The 18,023-nt window shown below is 36.6% G+C and overlaps 1 protein-coding gene across 1 annotated transcript; it reads right to left on the minus strand.

The window, feature by feature from the left end:
• Window positions 1-2,062: 2,062 nt before the first annotated feature.
• Window positions 2,063-7,823, minus strand: LOC114748168 (calcium-transporting ATPase 1, endoplasmic reticulum-type). The gene is made up of 9 exons (XM_028936522.1): window positions 7,551-7,823; window positions 5,958-7,425; window positions 5,768-5,840; window positions 5,367-5,488; window positions 4,883-5,164; window positions 4,421-4,798; window positions 4,016-4,125; window positions 3,065-3,293; window positions 2,063-2,962 (listed from the first exon to the last, which is right to left on the minus strand). The coding sequence occupies exons 2-9, from the start codon at window positions 7,368-7,370 to the stop codon at window positions 2,393-2,395; spliced, it is 3,177 nt and encodes a 1,058-aa protein (XP_028792355.1). The 5' UTR covers window positions 7,371-7,425; window positions 7,551-7,823; the 3' UTR covers window positions 2,063-2,392.
• Between the last annotated feature and the right edge of the window lie 10,200 nt (window positions 7,824-18,023).

Consider the following 18,023-nt stretch of genomic DNA (forward strand, 5'->3'; position numbering starts at 1 on the left):
GGGTTGGGAGATTTTATAGGGAAGAGAAATGGGTAGAAAGGTTAGAGAAGAAGATAATGCCAATGTTAGGTAATTATTCTTCTTTCTTTTTCTTGCTTTTTTGGCATAAGAGTGTTCGGTGAATATGGTTGAGGGAGTTATGAAGACTTACAGTTCTACGTTATGCTACGGAGACTTTTGTGTGAGACACAGAGCATGAAGTGATGCTGGGTTGGAGGTTAAGGAAAAGTTTACGCATCCTGGCATAAAAATCAAACATAAAAACATTCTAAAAAATTTATTTTTATAAATTAAGCCTACATATTTACAAGTTAAATTTCGTCTTTCCATTTGCACGGGAACGCATGGTGCTCGACAAAGAGTACGTATGGGTGCTTTTCCGAACCCCCTGAAACTGGGGGATACTTTATTTGCAATGACAAATTACAGCTTAAAGCTCCCTTTTCCAGTTTCTTTTTCACCATATCCCTCCCCTCACAGTATAAAACTCACTAATCTCACGCAGGATTTACGCCCTTTGCACGCGATTAAATGAGATGTTTTTTTTGTAAATAACAAAGAGTGGTTGATTGAGTGTACAATAACATGCTAGGCAAATTATGCACCTTTTTCTATGCGCGAATGCACTTTTAATTGATATACCAAGTGGGATTTCGATAACATATATGTATGTGCGCCTGATATACATATCTCTGGTCAATGGTGTGATCTCGAATTCTTCTGACAAATATCCTCGACCTTAAGATAAAGGTGCCATATGGGACGGAAAAGTAGTCCGCATAAACATTTCATCAAGGAAGAGAAGAATGAGCACATCATATATTTTAATCCGAAGTGAAGCCCCGTTTGCTTCTCTTGATGTAGGAGCATTGACATGGAGCGATGTGAGAGGACCATGTAAGGAGCAATAAAAAGGAACCAACGTCAAACAAAATTATTTATGATTTTACGTTGGGAGGAATATCTGCAAAAGGGAGTGATCAGAGTCATAACAAGGGAAAAACAAGTTGCCGTTCCAGTGCATGGTTCTGAATTGCTGAGGCTCGTTCGGTTCGTTAGTTACAGCAAACTGTGATGTTGGAGTCACAAGTCAATTGCTTAATGATTTGTTAATTGCCCATATTGGACTATCCTGACATATAAACTTACATTTCTCCAAAAAGGGTCACCAACGCGTCCTAATCTATTCTTCACACGAAAACAAAAGCCCTTGCCGGATAAGAATTTTCTCAAGCTATACATTTAAAATTGTAGTTTAGGTGTGGATGTTATATCCGTCGCAGACCGTACAAGTGATACCGTGGATGAGCGTAACGGAGGGCTTATCATTAAATTTTTGCGATTTATTACGTTTTGGTTTCACGGTCAGCAATCTGCGGCTCTCGGAGCTTGAGCTTCTCTGAACCCATATATACACCTGTGCTGGTCCGGCCTAAAGTCTAAACTTCACGAGCAATACTATGGCAATGCCCAGATGATCCTACGTTGTAATACAAAAGAGGTAGATTCATTGATTAATTGCGTGTAATTCTAATTTTATTTTGGTGAAGACCATAACTCAATTGTCAGGTTTAATTGATGATAGCACGTTGATTCACTGACAGGCTAGATTATCGTAGTTTGGCCATATAGATAAGTTGAGGGTTAAACCAGCTGAGAAAAAACTAAACGCAACAAGGAGACCCCAATTATAGAAATATTGCATAGCCCTGTTGGTCGGATGGAGCAAGGTCAAGGTCGACCAAACTACCGCCTTCCCCGTCTTTTCTTTTCTTTCATGATTTACAAATGGTTAGTTTCCTGTCTCAATCTCTTTAAATAACTTGGCTGTCTCATACATTCAGAGCTCATCTGCCACGAACATGAGATCGTTTTAAAAACCAAAGCTCCAATTCCTAGGGGAACCACGAGGAAAAAATTGTTCTTTCTTTAATTACTAGCGACAACAGATTTAACGTACTACGCCGCCTGCTCAAAAGTACGTTTGAATTGAATCATATTCCACAGGGGAGAAACACAATGGAATCCTCACATGCTTTTCAATTGTTGACAAATCTACCGACGCAGCTCAAATATTTAGATTCATTCCCAAGCAACCAAGAAAAATAAAAGAACAAACACATCTTTGGTTTTTGCCAAATATGCTAAAAAAATTGGTTTATCCTTTCATATTGTAAATATTTGAAAGAACAAAGCACCAAAAAAGAAAGTGTACCCAAAGAAAGGCCATCCATCACTCATAATAAAATGGGATGAATGTGTTACAGAGAGACCTAGGGCAATACTAATTTAAAAACTGCATCGAGTAGAGGCCACCAATTCAGCTTGAAGAATAGCAGCAGCCAAACCACTGGAGGGTTGAGCTAATTCTCTGAAAACTACATTCAGTTGTCTACTCTGTTTTCGTCTTCGATTTAGAAGTTTGAGACCCGCTTGTACACCTCGCCACAAATTTCAGAACCTCGTCAATTAGGATGACAGGGAATGCAACGACCAAGACCAAAAGCCACTCATTCAAGGTGAGGGGCACGATGCCAAATATTTGTGCTAAGAACGGCACGTACAATATCAAGAAGTGCAGACCAAATGACACAGACATTGCCAAGAGAAGCCAAGGATTTTTCCAAGGGGGCATTGTCAACAGGCTTCCATCCTCAGAGAGGGCATTAAGGGAATTGAACATCTCGATGGCTACCAGCACAGAGAGGGACAGCGTCATGGCTTTCACTTTTCCAGTTTTGAAGTAGTCACAGGAATCACTGAAAGAAATGACACTATCACCGGCGGTGAACGGAGAAGCAGTAAAGTTCTTCCAAGAGGAGCACTGATCCCAGCTGGCAAGTTGTGAATAAGTGACAAGCGTGTGGTTATCCTGGGTAAGGTCAATTCCTAGGAAAGAACCATGCGTGTACCATATAATGAAGATACCAACTGTAGCACACCCAACATACAACCCAATAACCTGTGCAAGATAACAAAATATCAACATATAAATGCAGGAAAATAATTGCATCAAACATAATCAACATGTTGCACAATAAAAGGTAGGTTCAGGGAAAAGTACCAGATAACGGAACAAAATCCATGCATTAATTAGTGGATCATCACTACGACGAGGAGGCTTCTTCATTATATCTTTATCTGGTGGATTGAATCCCAAAGCCGTAGCAGGGGGTCCATCCGTGACAAGATTGACCCACAGCAGCTGAACAGGTATCAGTCCTTCGGGAATTCCCAATGCAGCCGTTAAAAATATACAGACAACCTCGCCAATATTTGAAGAAATCATGTACCTGTGAAATTATATTTGAATCGCCAGGAAAAGATTATGATTTATTGTTAATTCTTAAGTACGACCATACAATAACAAAACTAAATATGTATTTTATGCGTAAACAAACATCTGGGAAGCCACCAGATGCCCTCAAGGATTAGGGAACTCCGAAATCAGAGATTACAAACGTGCATGCAATGTAGGACTGTCAAAAAGACTTCTACAGCAAATTGGTTTTGAGCATTAGCAGTAGCAAATCAACAAGATATCAATTGTGAAACAGGAAAGTAGCAGATCCCATACACCACATCCACCCCGGCTCAAACAATTGTAGACAAATAGATTAGCACTTCAGTCCACTTTCCTAAACCTTCTCTTTCTATTTCATTTGCTCAATACTTTATGGAACAACAATGAAGTTATGCACACATTTAGTACGTGACTGCAGGCACCATAAACTTAGTTCAATCTTATTCCAATTCTCGATAGACTTGCATATAAAAAAGGAAATAAAGAAAGATGCTAAAGTCAAATGCAGTTATCCTTTTAATTGGAACTACAAAAGTAGCACATTATCGGTCACTTTTAGTAAGAATTTTGTGTGGACCAGAAGTCATTGATTTACAACATAGAAGCAAACAAGCCACAGGTCATCCATTGGGGATGACAGGATAACAATTTTGAAATGTAACCATATCCTACTTTGACGTATTTAGACTTAGAGAAAACAGATTGATCCACCTGATAAAAGCCTTCATGTTATTATAGATAGATCTGCCTTCACCAACAGCAGCAACTATTGTACTAAAATTATCATCCGCCAACACCATATCGGAGGCCTCCTTTGCCACCTAGATTCAAAAGAGAAAGTACAGTGGTGTTAAAAGATAAATAAAAATAAGCAGATAACCTGAAGATAAAAGTTGCCAGGTAGACAATAACAATTAATAATTTGGGTTTCCAAACGAACCATATAATCATCAGTCAAAGAGCCTGCATCTGAAGAGTGAATAAGCCTCAAATCATTTCAACGGGAAGAGAAAATGGAACTTAAGAGTTAAAAGTTTACCAACTCTTTGCATTCATCATTACTATCATGCTTGATTATTCTTGCAGGATGATGTTATCATAAGAAAAATTACATACCTCTGTCCCGGCAATGCCCATTGCAATGCCAATATCAGCAAGCTTCAAGGCAGGTGCGTCATTCACACCATCTCCAGTCATGGCAACCACCTCCCCTTCCTCCTTCAGCAGCTTCACTATCTCCTGTTTGTGACCTGGTTCAGCCCTTGAAAACAAAAGCCAACCACTTTGTCTCAGATGGGACTTTTTATCAGGTAGCTCCATAAAATCTTTCCCAGTTATACTTTTCGAACCAACGTCTTCATTGGGTCCAAATACACCTATTTCACGGCATATAGCTTCTGCAGTGTTCTTGTTATCCCCAGTAATTACCATAATACGAATTCCAGCAGCTCTGCAGTCCTCAATTGCATGGTACACTTCCTCTCTAGGGGGATCCTACGCACAATCGAAGATTCAATTATACATCGCAACTGAAGTGGATAAAGCAAAAGTTAGAAAAATGGTGACCCAAAAACTCACCCTCAATCCAACCAAGCCAGCAAATATAAGTTCACTCTCAATAGATGGATAGTTGGATGGGTCAAGTAAGAGTTGGTGAGCTGGATGATCATCATTACCGGAGTAGTTTTCAAACATAGGGAGATCATCCTTGTATGCAAAACCTAAACAGCGTAATGTACTAGTTGACATTTCATGAAGAGCTTGCAAGATAAGGTTCTTGGCATTATCATCAAGTTTCACAACAGAACCATCACGCAGCTGAACTTTAGAGCTTCTTTCCAACAAATTTTCCACCGCACCCTGTTAAGTTTTAGGGCCAATTGTCACTGAAAAATGTATTTTGATGCGCTGAAGAAAGCAAAACAGGGGAAAGAAAAAAGAGCAGGAGAACATGTATACTAGATTATGCGTTAGTCATAAAACGGGGGGAGGAAATTTGAAGGTAGAGCATGTTAGTCATGTGTAATGACTATTGAGAGAGAGAGAGAGAGAGAGAGAGTACCTTCACCAGCAGTGACTTTTTCCCCTGAGGGGAGTTCACAATAACACCCATTGACTTCCTATCACGGTCAAACTCAAGAGTAGCAATCCGTTGGTCATGTTTAATCCACCAGCCACAACAACCTTCGCAAAATTGGAAAGTGGAGCATGTTAATTATGTGTACTGGGTATTGAACAGATTAACTAATAAGTTTCCCATGCTGCCAAGCCAATTGTTCTCCAATACATAACCTTCTAAATCAGTTACCTCAAAGAACCTTAAAGTAGTTCAGATGCCTATTCTTGTTTTCTCACTTCAAATTGTAAACTAATAATTTAAGAAACTTCTTTAAATGCGATAAACATATCCAGGAGGCATAAAATTCTTTCTTATACAAATCATATGAGCCCATTTCAACTTACGTAGTACGGAACTCGCACTCGCTGCTTTTACATCTCGGGCTTCTCCAGGAAGGCCCATCTTCTCCACCAAAACCTGGATTGCAAAGAGAAGGCACAAAAATATCGTTGAAAACTAAAGAAGTTTACTGGCTTCATTGAGTCGGTTCACAAGAGAATGGGGCAAAGAACGTGAAAAGGGTAAAGGTCTTACCTTCAAGGCTGCTTCCGTGGGCATTCCATGAGCGACAAATTTATGCTCTGACTGTGTGACTTCAGCATCATTACAGACAGCAGCTATTTTTGCTATCATCTCAAGATTAGCATCCATTCTACCTCTTGGCCAGTCCTCTATTCTACCATCAGATGGATTGTAAGTAGTTCCTTCCACCTTGAAGGCTCGCAGCATATCTACATTAGGACCCATAGCTACAAGCCTAGCTGCTGCCATCTGGTTTGTCGTCAATGTACCCGTTTTATCTGAACAGATCACAGTTGTACAACCCAAGGTCTCTACACTTGGCAGTTTTCGAACAAGAGCATTCTTCTGAGCCATCTTACGAGTACCTAGAGCCAGGCAAGTTGTAATTACTGCAGGCAGACCTTCTGGAATCGCAGCAACAGCCAATGCAACAGCAATCTCAAAGTAATATGTACACTTCTCAAAAGAAAACTTGAAGTTTCTAGGCCAGCCATCCACCATTTCCCACGAAAGGAAGTACTTAACATTGATGAGCCATACACAAGCACATATTATTCCAATTATAATAGTTAGCATCTCTCCAAACTCATTGAGTTTCTTCTTCAATGGGGTATCCTCCTCACTCTGCGATGCCGCATGAATCTGGCGGTGGACCTTTCCAATCTCTGTTTCCATGCCTGTCTGAGTAACCAAACAAATGCAATTCCCGTTAACAACTGTTGTCCCTGCGAAAACCATACATTTCTTGTCTTGGATATCAGAATCATCAGGAACAGCCTTGTTATTCTTATTCACAGCTTCACTCTCTCCAGTCAATGAACCCTGCTCCACTCGTAAAGTAGAGCTAATCAATTCCACGACCCTCATATCAGCAGGCACCTTATCCCCAACCTTAAGCTCGACGATATCACCAGGCACAAGATCCTTCGCCGGCATGTTTGGAACTTTCTTATCATCACGAATCACGGTCGCGTGCTCTGACTGAATATCCTTCAACGCTTCAAGTGCCTTCTCGGCATTGCTCTCTTGCCATACTCCCACGATTGCATTCACAATCAATATCAGAAATATCACCAAGGGCTCTACGAACGCTGTAATCTCCATCTCTCCGCCTTCCTCGCCATCTAACCAAGCCAGCACAAAGGAGATGATGGCAGCGGCAAGCAGAATTCGAACCAATGTGTCGTTGAACTGCTCAAGGACCAGGCTCCAGATCGACTGGCCCTCGTGCTTCTCCAGCTCATTCCAACCATGGATCCGGCGTCGATTCTCAACCTCATCGGAAGTTAAACCCGCTTTAACCTTCACCCTAAAAAAATCCTCGCATTCCTGCACATCTTTAGCCCAAGCCTTGAAGGTGTTCCCATCCGAAGAATTGGAACTGAGATTCTCTCGTTTGCCGTAGTTTTGGCCTCCTTTACCCATTTGGACTCGACCAAAATAAACTTAGAGAGAATGGCGAATCTCTTAGGGAAAGCGTCTGGCAGTTAATTCATAAACAAAATAAAAATTATCAGTCAAAAGTATAGAGAAGCGCAGATCGAGATCGAATTGCGGCACCCCGAAACCCTAGTTATAAAATGCGTCACAGTAACACGATCTCACAAGATAAGCGGATGTCTCGATTCAATCAAATGACAAATCGAAACAATTGAAAAACCAATTTCTGGAAGCCACTTTCTACGGGCGTCAATGGCTCTCCGAGGGCGCCAGTTTATCGCGAAAACTAAATGCCAAGGGACTGAAAGCATGAAAGAAAAAGCACCAGGGATTCGCCCAACACAGCCTATAATGGTATTTCCCACTACGAAAGCAATCTGTTTGTGGGATACTGTACGGTGTATGCGCTTTCTCTCTCTCTCTCCCCCTCCCTCCGTCTCTCTAATTAGGGTTTAGGCAAAGATGAGCTTTAAATGAAAGCAGTTAGGCAATTAGTTAATTTGGAGCGGCAATTTCGTGGAAGGTTCGCGAGGGATTAAAAAGGCTTCAAAAATGGCCACTGAAGGGTAGCATTGAATCGTGTATGGGACTATTGGGACGTGGAAAGTTATTATGTATGACTCGCCGGTGTTTTAATATTTCATTGGTACAGTTGTTGTCGTCTTCTTTTCTATTGGTTGCATGTCGTTTTCGCTTGTACAATTTGCCATTTTAGTTTTCATAATAAAATGCCGCTTTGCCTGCGTGGCTTGATCTGAGACGTTCATAACTCCGGTCAAAATTTTCCTGGTGTCCGTTGCTTCCAAAATCCAAATTGCAGATATTCTGCATTGTATATTTACCATAAAAACAAATTTTCGATTTACATTAGAGCCCGCAAATTTACGAAAATGCTCTTAAGGCAAAAACAAGATCGAGGGCGAATCTCAAGCCAGCAAACATAAAGAGGCCTACATGATGACACTATTCCGTGAAGACAAACTACAAAATACTGAGGCTCGTGATTATGTGAAGATGTACTGGTCGGATGAATAGTTGATTGTGATGCCTGGTGGCTGAAATTTTAATGGGAAAATTGGGAAAATATTTTTTATTAAAATTTTTAGTAGTAAGTGTGACTTCAATCACAGTACTAATATCCTGTGTATACCAAATTTGTAGAATACAGATACTTTTGTGTGTATTTTTTTAAAAGTTTTTCATCAATATCAATATAAAAAATCACGCCACTTATAAAATCATAAATATTTTAGCCGTATGATTTTAGTATCTTATATTTTTCTGATTCTAAATATAAAACCCTTATATAGTAAAAGATTTATATTTGGAACCAGAAGAGTAATTCAAATTTTAAAAAAAAACCAATCTATCTCTGTTAGATTTTTTTATACCGTACTTTCACTTTAATTCCAAACAATTAAAATCAAATCTTTTACATTTATCAAAACTAAATCATCGAATTTAATTCAACAACTTACGATTATAGCGGTCTTTACTTAACTAAGAGGTATTTGACCAGATAAGAAAATATTTTTATAAATATTTTTACACAAGTTGAGACAAAACCCTTTATATATATTTTATGTTCTAAAATTATTTTTAAAACTATGACTTGGATTTTACCTAGACATTTTTTTAGTGATGAAATAAATTGAGTCGTGGTTAATATTAAAAAAGAGGCACCTGAGAAAATTTGAACATGGGGAAGAAAAAGAAAGCTAAGAAAACAATGCAGACCCTGTCGATAGATTCAAAAACAATGGCATCAAATTTTATCCGAGAGAGAGAGAGAGACGACGCACTAGAGAAAAAATAGAGAGATAGTTACAAATTACCCTATAAAGAATCATATGTGAGATTTATATATTTATAGTTACATGAATCGATCTTTAGAACTCAAATTTTAATAAAATATTTAGGTCTTGGTGTTATTAAATTAATCCTCTGAATTTGGAATTTCATTTTCCTCCGTTCAAGTCAGGAAAACAATGATGCATTTTTTGCCAACGAACAAATTAAAAGGGTGGGAAATTGCTTATATGTAAATATGTCATTCTCTTCGTAATCAACAATAAACCTAAATACCAATTAAACAATGGAAAACAACGACGGAACAAAAATGTCAATAAAATAATCTGTGGGTGCTCGAGCAGACTTCATATTAATTGCTGAGAATTCGTTCTGACGTGGCATGAATCCGGAGATCACGATAACTTGGAAGGCGGGCAACTGTGGGTTCCTGGGAATCTTCCGGGCCTCGAACTAATCCAGGAATAGCAGTATAAAATAACGTATGGATCTGAATTTTCCAGAAACAGTAAAAAGCGAACTATACAAAATAATTCTATTCTATTATCAAGTTATACCCGGGGACGGTGGGGCCCACGCAACAGAATGCGTCGCGGCCACGACTTTTGGGACCAGCATCACCTCGCAAGTCGCTAATATTGCTATTACGGGGTCAATATTTTGAGTTGCTTTTAATACTGGCACTGGCTTTTCACTGAGATCATAAACCATCGAGGAAACGACTTCGAAACTACCACAGCCAAGTAGCGGAGACAAGAAAAGGCCTCCCATCTTACTATTGTTAATTATATTTCTTGCCCGTATAATATTGTTATCGCTATTTTCTAATCAATTTTTTCATAAAATGCTTCTTTAATCCTATTTATGAAGCACAGGAAAAAATCATTTTAGACTTATTTATAAATCATTTTATTAGATTTTTAATATAAATATACTACTTTATTTCTTATTTATTATAATATAGATAGTTACTTTTTAAAATGTGTATGTATTAAATAAGAATGAAGTTAAAAAAACTGTTATATTTTAATAGAGAGTTAATATTGTTTAAAAAAATTTTAGTTTATATAAAAAATGTTAAAAATATCTTATAAATAGGATGAAAAATAAAGTGCGAGAACTCAGATCGCGCGAAATACGCCCCAATATCTCGTCCGTCATTGTTTGAGCATTCACATAAAGCCATATCTGACGGCAAAACAGCATCCATGATTTTCATCAAATAACTTGGGCTCTGTTTGGATGCTCAAAAACCATGGTTTCAGAAGCACTTTTCCGCAAAACGAGATAACCTCCTCCACATATTTACTTCGTAATTCGTAAAAGCACTTCTGAAACCATGGTTTGGTTTTTATCCAAACACTACCTTGATGTCATACCAAATCAACATCAGACGAATAAAAGTTATATATGTAACTGTTATGGAGCACGCCGAATCAGCATCCCAAACAGAACAAATAAGGACTGGTTATTAAACAATTCGAAATATGATTCAAATGAAAAGAAGCCGCACCATTTACGAATGAACTTGTCATGATATGATCACAGCACGAGATGACATGAATGGACTTGCTTGAGACAATAGGGATGTGACGAACACGAAAGGATGGTGAAGTCAAAACACATGGATGGAAACAAGTTAACCTCAAAAGACGAGCGAGGTCAAAAAACACGCGAAGGGAATTAGTCTCCGAAGCTGGAGATAATTATACAGGACAACTACAATTGAAACGAGAAAAAAATTAATATAATTTTTAGTTCTTATAATTTAATAAAAACACAAATCATTTTATTCATTATAAAATCAAAATCTATAATATGAGACTTGAGGAATCAAAATTAAAATAAAGTAAACCTGAGAAGTTAAAAATCATAGTAACATAAAGGGGGGAAAAACTTGAAAAGGCGACGGGTGAACTGCTTCGCTTGGGCCAGCTAGGTTCAGCCGTCGAGTATAACTAACTTGAAGGGTGTACTTAGCTTATTTTTTTGAAATTTATAAATTATGGCTTCTGATTTAGTTTGTACTTTGTAGTTTAATTAAACATGGAGGGCTGGCGTATTTTTGAAGGTAAAACGATGCATAATTCTATGCCGAGGGCATTTAAGAGGATATTTGAATAAAATCAAAACTATAGTTTCAAAAGTGCTTTTACAGTATACGAAAATAAAAATGTAAAAGATTTTGTCTCGATTTACAAAAAAATATTTTTAAAAAGTAATTATTAAGATATCTAAATACCTCTTAAATATGAGGAGGGCGAAGTGTGGGAAGGAAAATGAGGTTGAGTTTGAACCGTAAGTGAGAGTGGCCACATGGCAGGGAGAGTAGGTGGGTGGCAGGTGAAAAAGGGAACCCAGAAAAAGAAGATAGCGGAGCTTGACTTCAAGTCAACAATTAAGGGGGTATTTGGTTTCTTTGAAGAGCATTCTTAGAAAGTATTTTTTCACAAATCAAAATAAATTTATTTTTTAATTTTATTTTATATACTGTAAAAATATTTTTAAAATTATAATTTTAATCTTATTCAAATACTCCTGAGTCTTGCAAAGTTAGCGGTGGATGACCTACCATAAGCGGAGGCTGGAAGACGGGAACTAGCATTACAACCCCCCCTCCCCAAAAAAAAAAAAAAGTGTTTCTTGTTTTCTTAACGGAAGCTGTGTCCTGCAGGAGTCGTCAGGAGGGTATTCGTACGTACCTTGCTTAGCCCGTTGGCAAGTACTAGAAATTTGTTGCGCTGGCGTGCGGATGAATCTTCATAATATTCGTGCCTCGTAACTCTGGCGAAAAACCATTTTCACCCTTGCTTGTTTGACTTTTAAGCATTCCCGTTGAAACGAAGCCATAAACTCCACCAATAAGAGAAGAGGCCAAGTCGGGCCAGGCAAACCAATGGAGTCAGTAATTCAACACATCAAAAAGGGTCACGCGGTCAAAGATGAATCAACACGTCCTTTTCCATCTCAATTGCGAAGCAAGGCCAGGGGCCTGCCTAGTCAATCATTTTGGGCCTCTAGATCTCCTCAGGCAATTAAATCCAACCAGCTGATTATGCTTCCCCGAATGGACAAGTAAACAAATACTCCTCCTAATCATTAAGTTGATATTAGTTTTAACTATAAAATTTATTTATAAGTAAGAGAAAGAGGAAGTATATTAAAAAAATGATTGTGATATTTTATTAAAAAAATATCATATTTCTTATAATTAACTAACTTATCAGATTTTTTTAATTTAATTAAATTAGTTAAATAAATTTTATATTAGAGAGCCGAGGAGCTGTTTGACTTACTAAAAAAAGTTCTTAATTTTCTTTCACGCCCACGACTATATACAGTCCGAAAACCAAATAAGTCGTGGCTCTGGCAAAAATCATTTTCACCAATATTATGATTTATGATTTGACTTTTAGGAATTCCCATCGAAACGGAGCCATAAACTCCACCAATAAGAGAAGGGGCCGGACAAACCGATGGACTAAGTAATTCAACACATCAAGGAGGGTCCCGTGGTCAAAGATGAATCAACACGTCCTTTTCCATCGCAGTCGCCAAGCAAGGCCAGCGGCCTCCCTCGTCAATCATTTTGGGCCGCTGGATCCCCTGTGGCAATTAAATCCAACCACCTGATTATGCTTCCCCAAACGGAGAAGTCAACGAATACTCCTACCAATTATTAAGCTAATCTTAGTTATCATACTTATTAATTATTTTTAAATTACTCGTATTGATATTCTCTAAACCAGAATCAAACAAGAGAAGGAGGAAAGGTATTAATGAGGACGATTATGATGCTTTAATAAAAACATATCATATTTCTTATAGTTAACTAATTTATCTAATTTTTTTAATTTAATTAAATTAGTTAAATATGTTTTATATTAAGGATTAGAAAAGTATATGCTGTTGACTTACTAAAAAAAATTCTCAATTTTCCTTCACGCTCACACTATATAGTTCGAAAACTAAAGGTTTTTTTTAAGATAAAATTTGCCCTCATTCTCCACAATAATACATATCGGTCTTGGTGGCCAAACAGATACAAAAATCTGAACGCTTAAAAAAAATCAAGCAATTGACGTAATGAGAACCATCTCGTGCCGCTTAAATAATGCAAATATCACCAACAGCACATGAAAGGAGGAGACAGAGGAAATCTGCGGAGTAAAACAATGATTTAATTATAGGAAGATCGTTGTCTCAGATTAAGGGAAAAAAAATTAATGTGGCCAGGTTAAAATTTAAGACAGCATGGTTGACCGTCAGATAGCGTGGAAAGAATGAGCGGGAGGGAAAGAGCGGGCGTGCGATGCACACAAAGGGCCGTACGAGATCGAATTCCGTAAGCGTCAGGAAACCTAATTTGATCCCAAAACTAACTTCCCCACATTCTTCAGTTTTCTAAATCTTCGGTTTCATCTCATGGCCCCCACTTTGGAATATGCTTTTGCCTATTGCGCTGCTGGTCTCTCCCGGCGCACACGATAAAACATCTATTTCTCTCAAAAACAGATTTTACATGAATTATTCTGGATTCCAACAATTAATGTTCTGCTTTTGTTTTATGCAAAACTACAGAGTAATAAGTTCCTTTTCGGCCTAGTTGTCACCACTAGCTCTGTGGTACCACTAGCCCACTTGTGGAGGCCTCTCGAGGTGGTCATGTGCAGTGCATCCTCTCGTGAAACTATACACCATGCCAGGCATTTAAATGGCTCAAATCGAATTTTCATTATTCATACTAAACGTCATTTTATTCTATCAGAAATTATTTGAAAATCTAAGATCCAATCGGACCAGATCAAAGATCCAGATCGATCTGCTTTCTCATCTGGCTTTTGCCGGCATCCCCGGGGAGTACGGGGGACCATGGTGAGGTAAAAATAAATCAATAGAAAAATAAATAAATGAATGGAAAAGCGGCCACCACGGTGCATATCCATTTGTGAATCATATCAAGACGGGCGTCAGCTTCACGCACCTCGAAAAGAGAAAAAAGGGTGCAATTTCGTGTTCTGTTTATATATTTATTTGTTTTTTTTGCCAACGACCTTTGGTTTATTTAACTCCCTCCCCGGTTGACAATTTCCCCGTCTCTTTAATGATATTTGTGTCCATCAAAGCCCAGCAACATTGTATTTTTCCTCCTATTCAACATATTTCACATAGAAAAAAAATCTTAAATTTTTTTAATTTTTATTTAAAATTTAATAACTTATTAATTTTATTTTTATTTAATATACTGTTATAATTTTAAATATAAAACCCATTTTATAGTGGAACTACAAAACAAGTTTTGTATTTAAGACTGGGACGAGTATATTATATCATAAGAAAATAAAATCAACACAATAATAAACAAATGGTAAAATTATACATTTATATAAAAAATTTTTTTCCTTACCCTCTAAATAGGAATAGAGGATTATATATTAATGTTGTTCTCAAATTCAAAGAGAATTAGTTAGATGGAATTATATCGGTAATTAACTTCGGGGCTATACTAAGTTTTTGGGTGTGTATCTATTTTATGTATCGGTTTAAAATGTATATTCTTCTTGTGCATGTAATATCAGTATTTTATACATAACATAAATTTTTTATTTTTTTTAACAGAAAAGAAAAAAAAAAGAATTTCTTCTTCGTATTTGCTCCCTTTTTTTTTCACTGTTGTGGTTTTTCCCCGTGGCTTTAGTAGCAGATTCTGATGGGTTGGGCTCTCAACGTGGCCTAATGTGGACTATTATCCAGTACATAAGCCCCAAAGTGGACATTGGCTGGGCTCCACCACCAAGAGAATGAAAGGCAGGATTACATAGCCCGCCAAATAAAAGGAGCCCGCCCCCGGCCACGTTTTAAAAGGCAAATAAGAAGAAGGGAAAATCACAAACAAAAACTCCTAAATTACCAGAATTACGCAGAGGTCATCTAAATAAGTAAAATTATCACGGGGGACCCAATTTCATATTACAAATATGAAATCTCAGTGAAATGTCTAAAATGCCCCTCAGTCAAATGATAAGTTGACTATAAGAAATGACAAGTTCACTTTAGCGAATAACAATTTCAATAGATCAAATTACAACTTGGTTGAATGTATGCCAAATGACAAGTTGACTATGAGAAATAACAAATTTACTTTAGTGAATGAAAATTTCAGTAGACCAAATCACAATTTAGCTTAGAGACATTTCAGACATTTCGTCAAGATTTCATATTTACAATATGAGATTGGGTCATTTATGGTAATTTTACTTATTCAGGTGACTTCTATGTGATTTTAATAATTTTGGGGTTTTTATTTGTCATTTCTCTTAAGAAGAAGGCATATTCCGACCAGGATGGGTTCGGAATGTCTCCACTGCAACGCCTCCCTCCATTTTGCCTCCACTAAAAAAATAATGTCATTCTTCTAAAAACCATTTTCCTCGTTTGTTTATTTTAAAACACAACGATGTCATTTTTTTAGTGGAGGCAAAGTGGAGAGAAATTACAGTGGAGAGGTTCTGAATAGGGGTGTTTAAGGCCGGCCTATCCCGGTCGGCCCGTTCCGGTCCCAGTCTTATTGGGACGGGATGGGACACGGGATGGGGTTGTCCCATGAATAAGTCCTATAATGAATTCAATGCTCGATTTCCGTTCATATAATTAGGAGATCTTGTTGAGATTCGCGTAGGAACATACACTTTTAATTTTAAAGAGAGGCCCGGTCCCGTCCCTGTTCCTTTTTTTTTATTTAATTTTTTATCCTATTTATATAATTTCATTTTTTTCATTTTTTTTTAAGATTTGAGACTATTGTATGGAACTATAGATATATTTATTTAGAGTTTTTATATTTGTTAATGATTTGAGATTATTGATGATTAGAATTTTTAACAAGTTTTTATTGTGTTAAAAGCTTTTGTTTAGAGTTTTTAATGACTATTATATGTAATATTTTGAGCTTTTGTTTAGGAGTGCCCAAACAAATAAAAAAAGAAAATAAAAAGATGTTTTTATAAGATTTAAGCTCAAAAAAATATAATTAAAAAAATCAGTTTTTTTAAAAAAAAATTAAAAAATTTAAAAAAATATTTTCGGGACGTCCCTGTCCCGTCCCGTCCCGACCGGGACCAAGACAACCCTGGGAATGGCCGGGACACATGACAGAAAATTTATTCCGTTACTGTTCATCGGGACGGAACCGGGACGGGCCTGTCCCGGTCCCGATTCGTCTCGTGAACATCTCTAGTTCTGAATCCAACCAGGACATGCCCCTCTTGTTTCGTTTCACCAAATAGAAGAAGAATAAGTTGCATGTGTTCATATCCTTATAGTTTCGGGTGACTAATAAAGGGAAAAAAGAAAAAAAAAAGAAAAAAATTGTAGGGACCTAATTAAAAACAAATAAAATTATAAGGGCCTGGAAAAAAGTAGGAAAATCTTTTTTGAAAAAATCTAAAATTTCAAAATCTCAATACAAAAATGTATTGTTATTTGTTTTTCAAATGTTGTTAATTATTATTGAAATGTAGTAACAAGACTTATTTAAAATTTTGAAATTCAGAAATATTTTTTTAGGATTTTTCCAAAAAAAGTATAGGAGCTTGTTTAAAAACAAATGACATTGCAAAGATCTGTTAAAAAAGAATATAAACTACAAGACACGAATAAAAATTAAAAGAAAAGAAAGGTCCTGTTTTTCCATTTCACCTGAACAGTTATCAGGGTTTTCTTTTTTTTCTTTATTGCTCAGAATATCATTCCACCTGAACAATAGGAGGTTAATTTTTCAAAATACTGTGAGATCATGATGAGGACCCTCCTAACAATATTTTTCTCTATACATATCATTCCAAAAATCAAATTTGAAACACGATACCCAAAGTGCTCAAATTCTTTTTACCTGGACTAACACTCGCTAGTTATCACGGTTTCGTTTTCAGTTGCAACAACCATGAATTGGCAATTCCAACTTTTTATGTGGTTCAAACACCCTAACAACGCTGTCTCCGTAGTTTTGTTGAAGTTTTGCTTCGAAAATATAATTCTTCTTTGAAATAAATTATATATATATATATATATATCATAGTTTGACCTGCATGTAATTGTTTTTTACCCAAACACCTCTCATCAACTTGAATACATGATTTTAATAAATTATCATAAGATACTGTTTATTTTTTAAGAAAAGGGTTCATTTAGGCCTTTTTCTACTTAAATTTTCTTTTAAAAATTGGGCATAAATATTTTATTACAAATTTAATTGGCAAATGGTTTATAAAATAATTGATTGCACAGGGAAATATTAATTACACAAAAAAAAAGAGTAAGTTGTATAAAGAGAAGATAGTTTATACAAAATATTATTTGGATACAAGGTATTAGTTTACACGTAAAAAAGATAAACTGCACATAAAAAAAATTTATTTGTATATCAAGAAATTAAATTGCACATCACACAAAGAAAGATTATTATATATAAGAACAGATAAATTGCATATAAACAAAGTTAATTTGTACAAAGTCTTTAGATTCCATTTGTCAATTAAATTTTCAAGGAGAAAGTTATGTCAATTTTCCTTTTTTAAAATTTGTTCTCTGTTTTTTGGAAAAAAGAAGCAACAATAATGTAGTTTCTTTAAATTGAAAACGCTTGTATAATTTTCATGCTGAAAATGTTTGTATAATGTATACAGATCTTGGTCGCTTGACACGTTATAACGACATCCACCGTTGGTGGACGGGACGAAACTTGATTGAACACGTCATCGCGGGCGGGGAGCCATGAGCTAAAACAATTTCTTTTAAACCATTTGATCCTTTGAAATTACTAGTATTTTT

The sequence above is a fragment of the Neltuma alba genome, unplaced genomic scaffold (assembly GCF_004799145.2).
Source record: "Neltuma alba isolate B1F8T4 unplaced genomic scaffold, ASM479914v2 tig00005624_pilon, whole genome shotgun sequence".
NCBI classification, from domain to species: Eukaryota; Viridiplantae; Streptophyta; class Magnoliopsida; order Fabales; family Fabaceae; genus Neltuma; species Neltuma alba.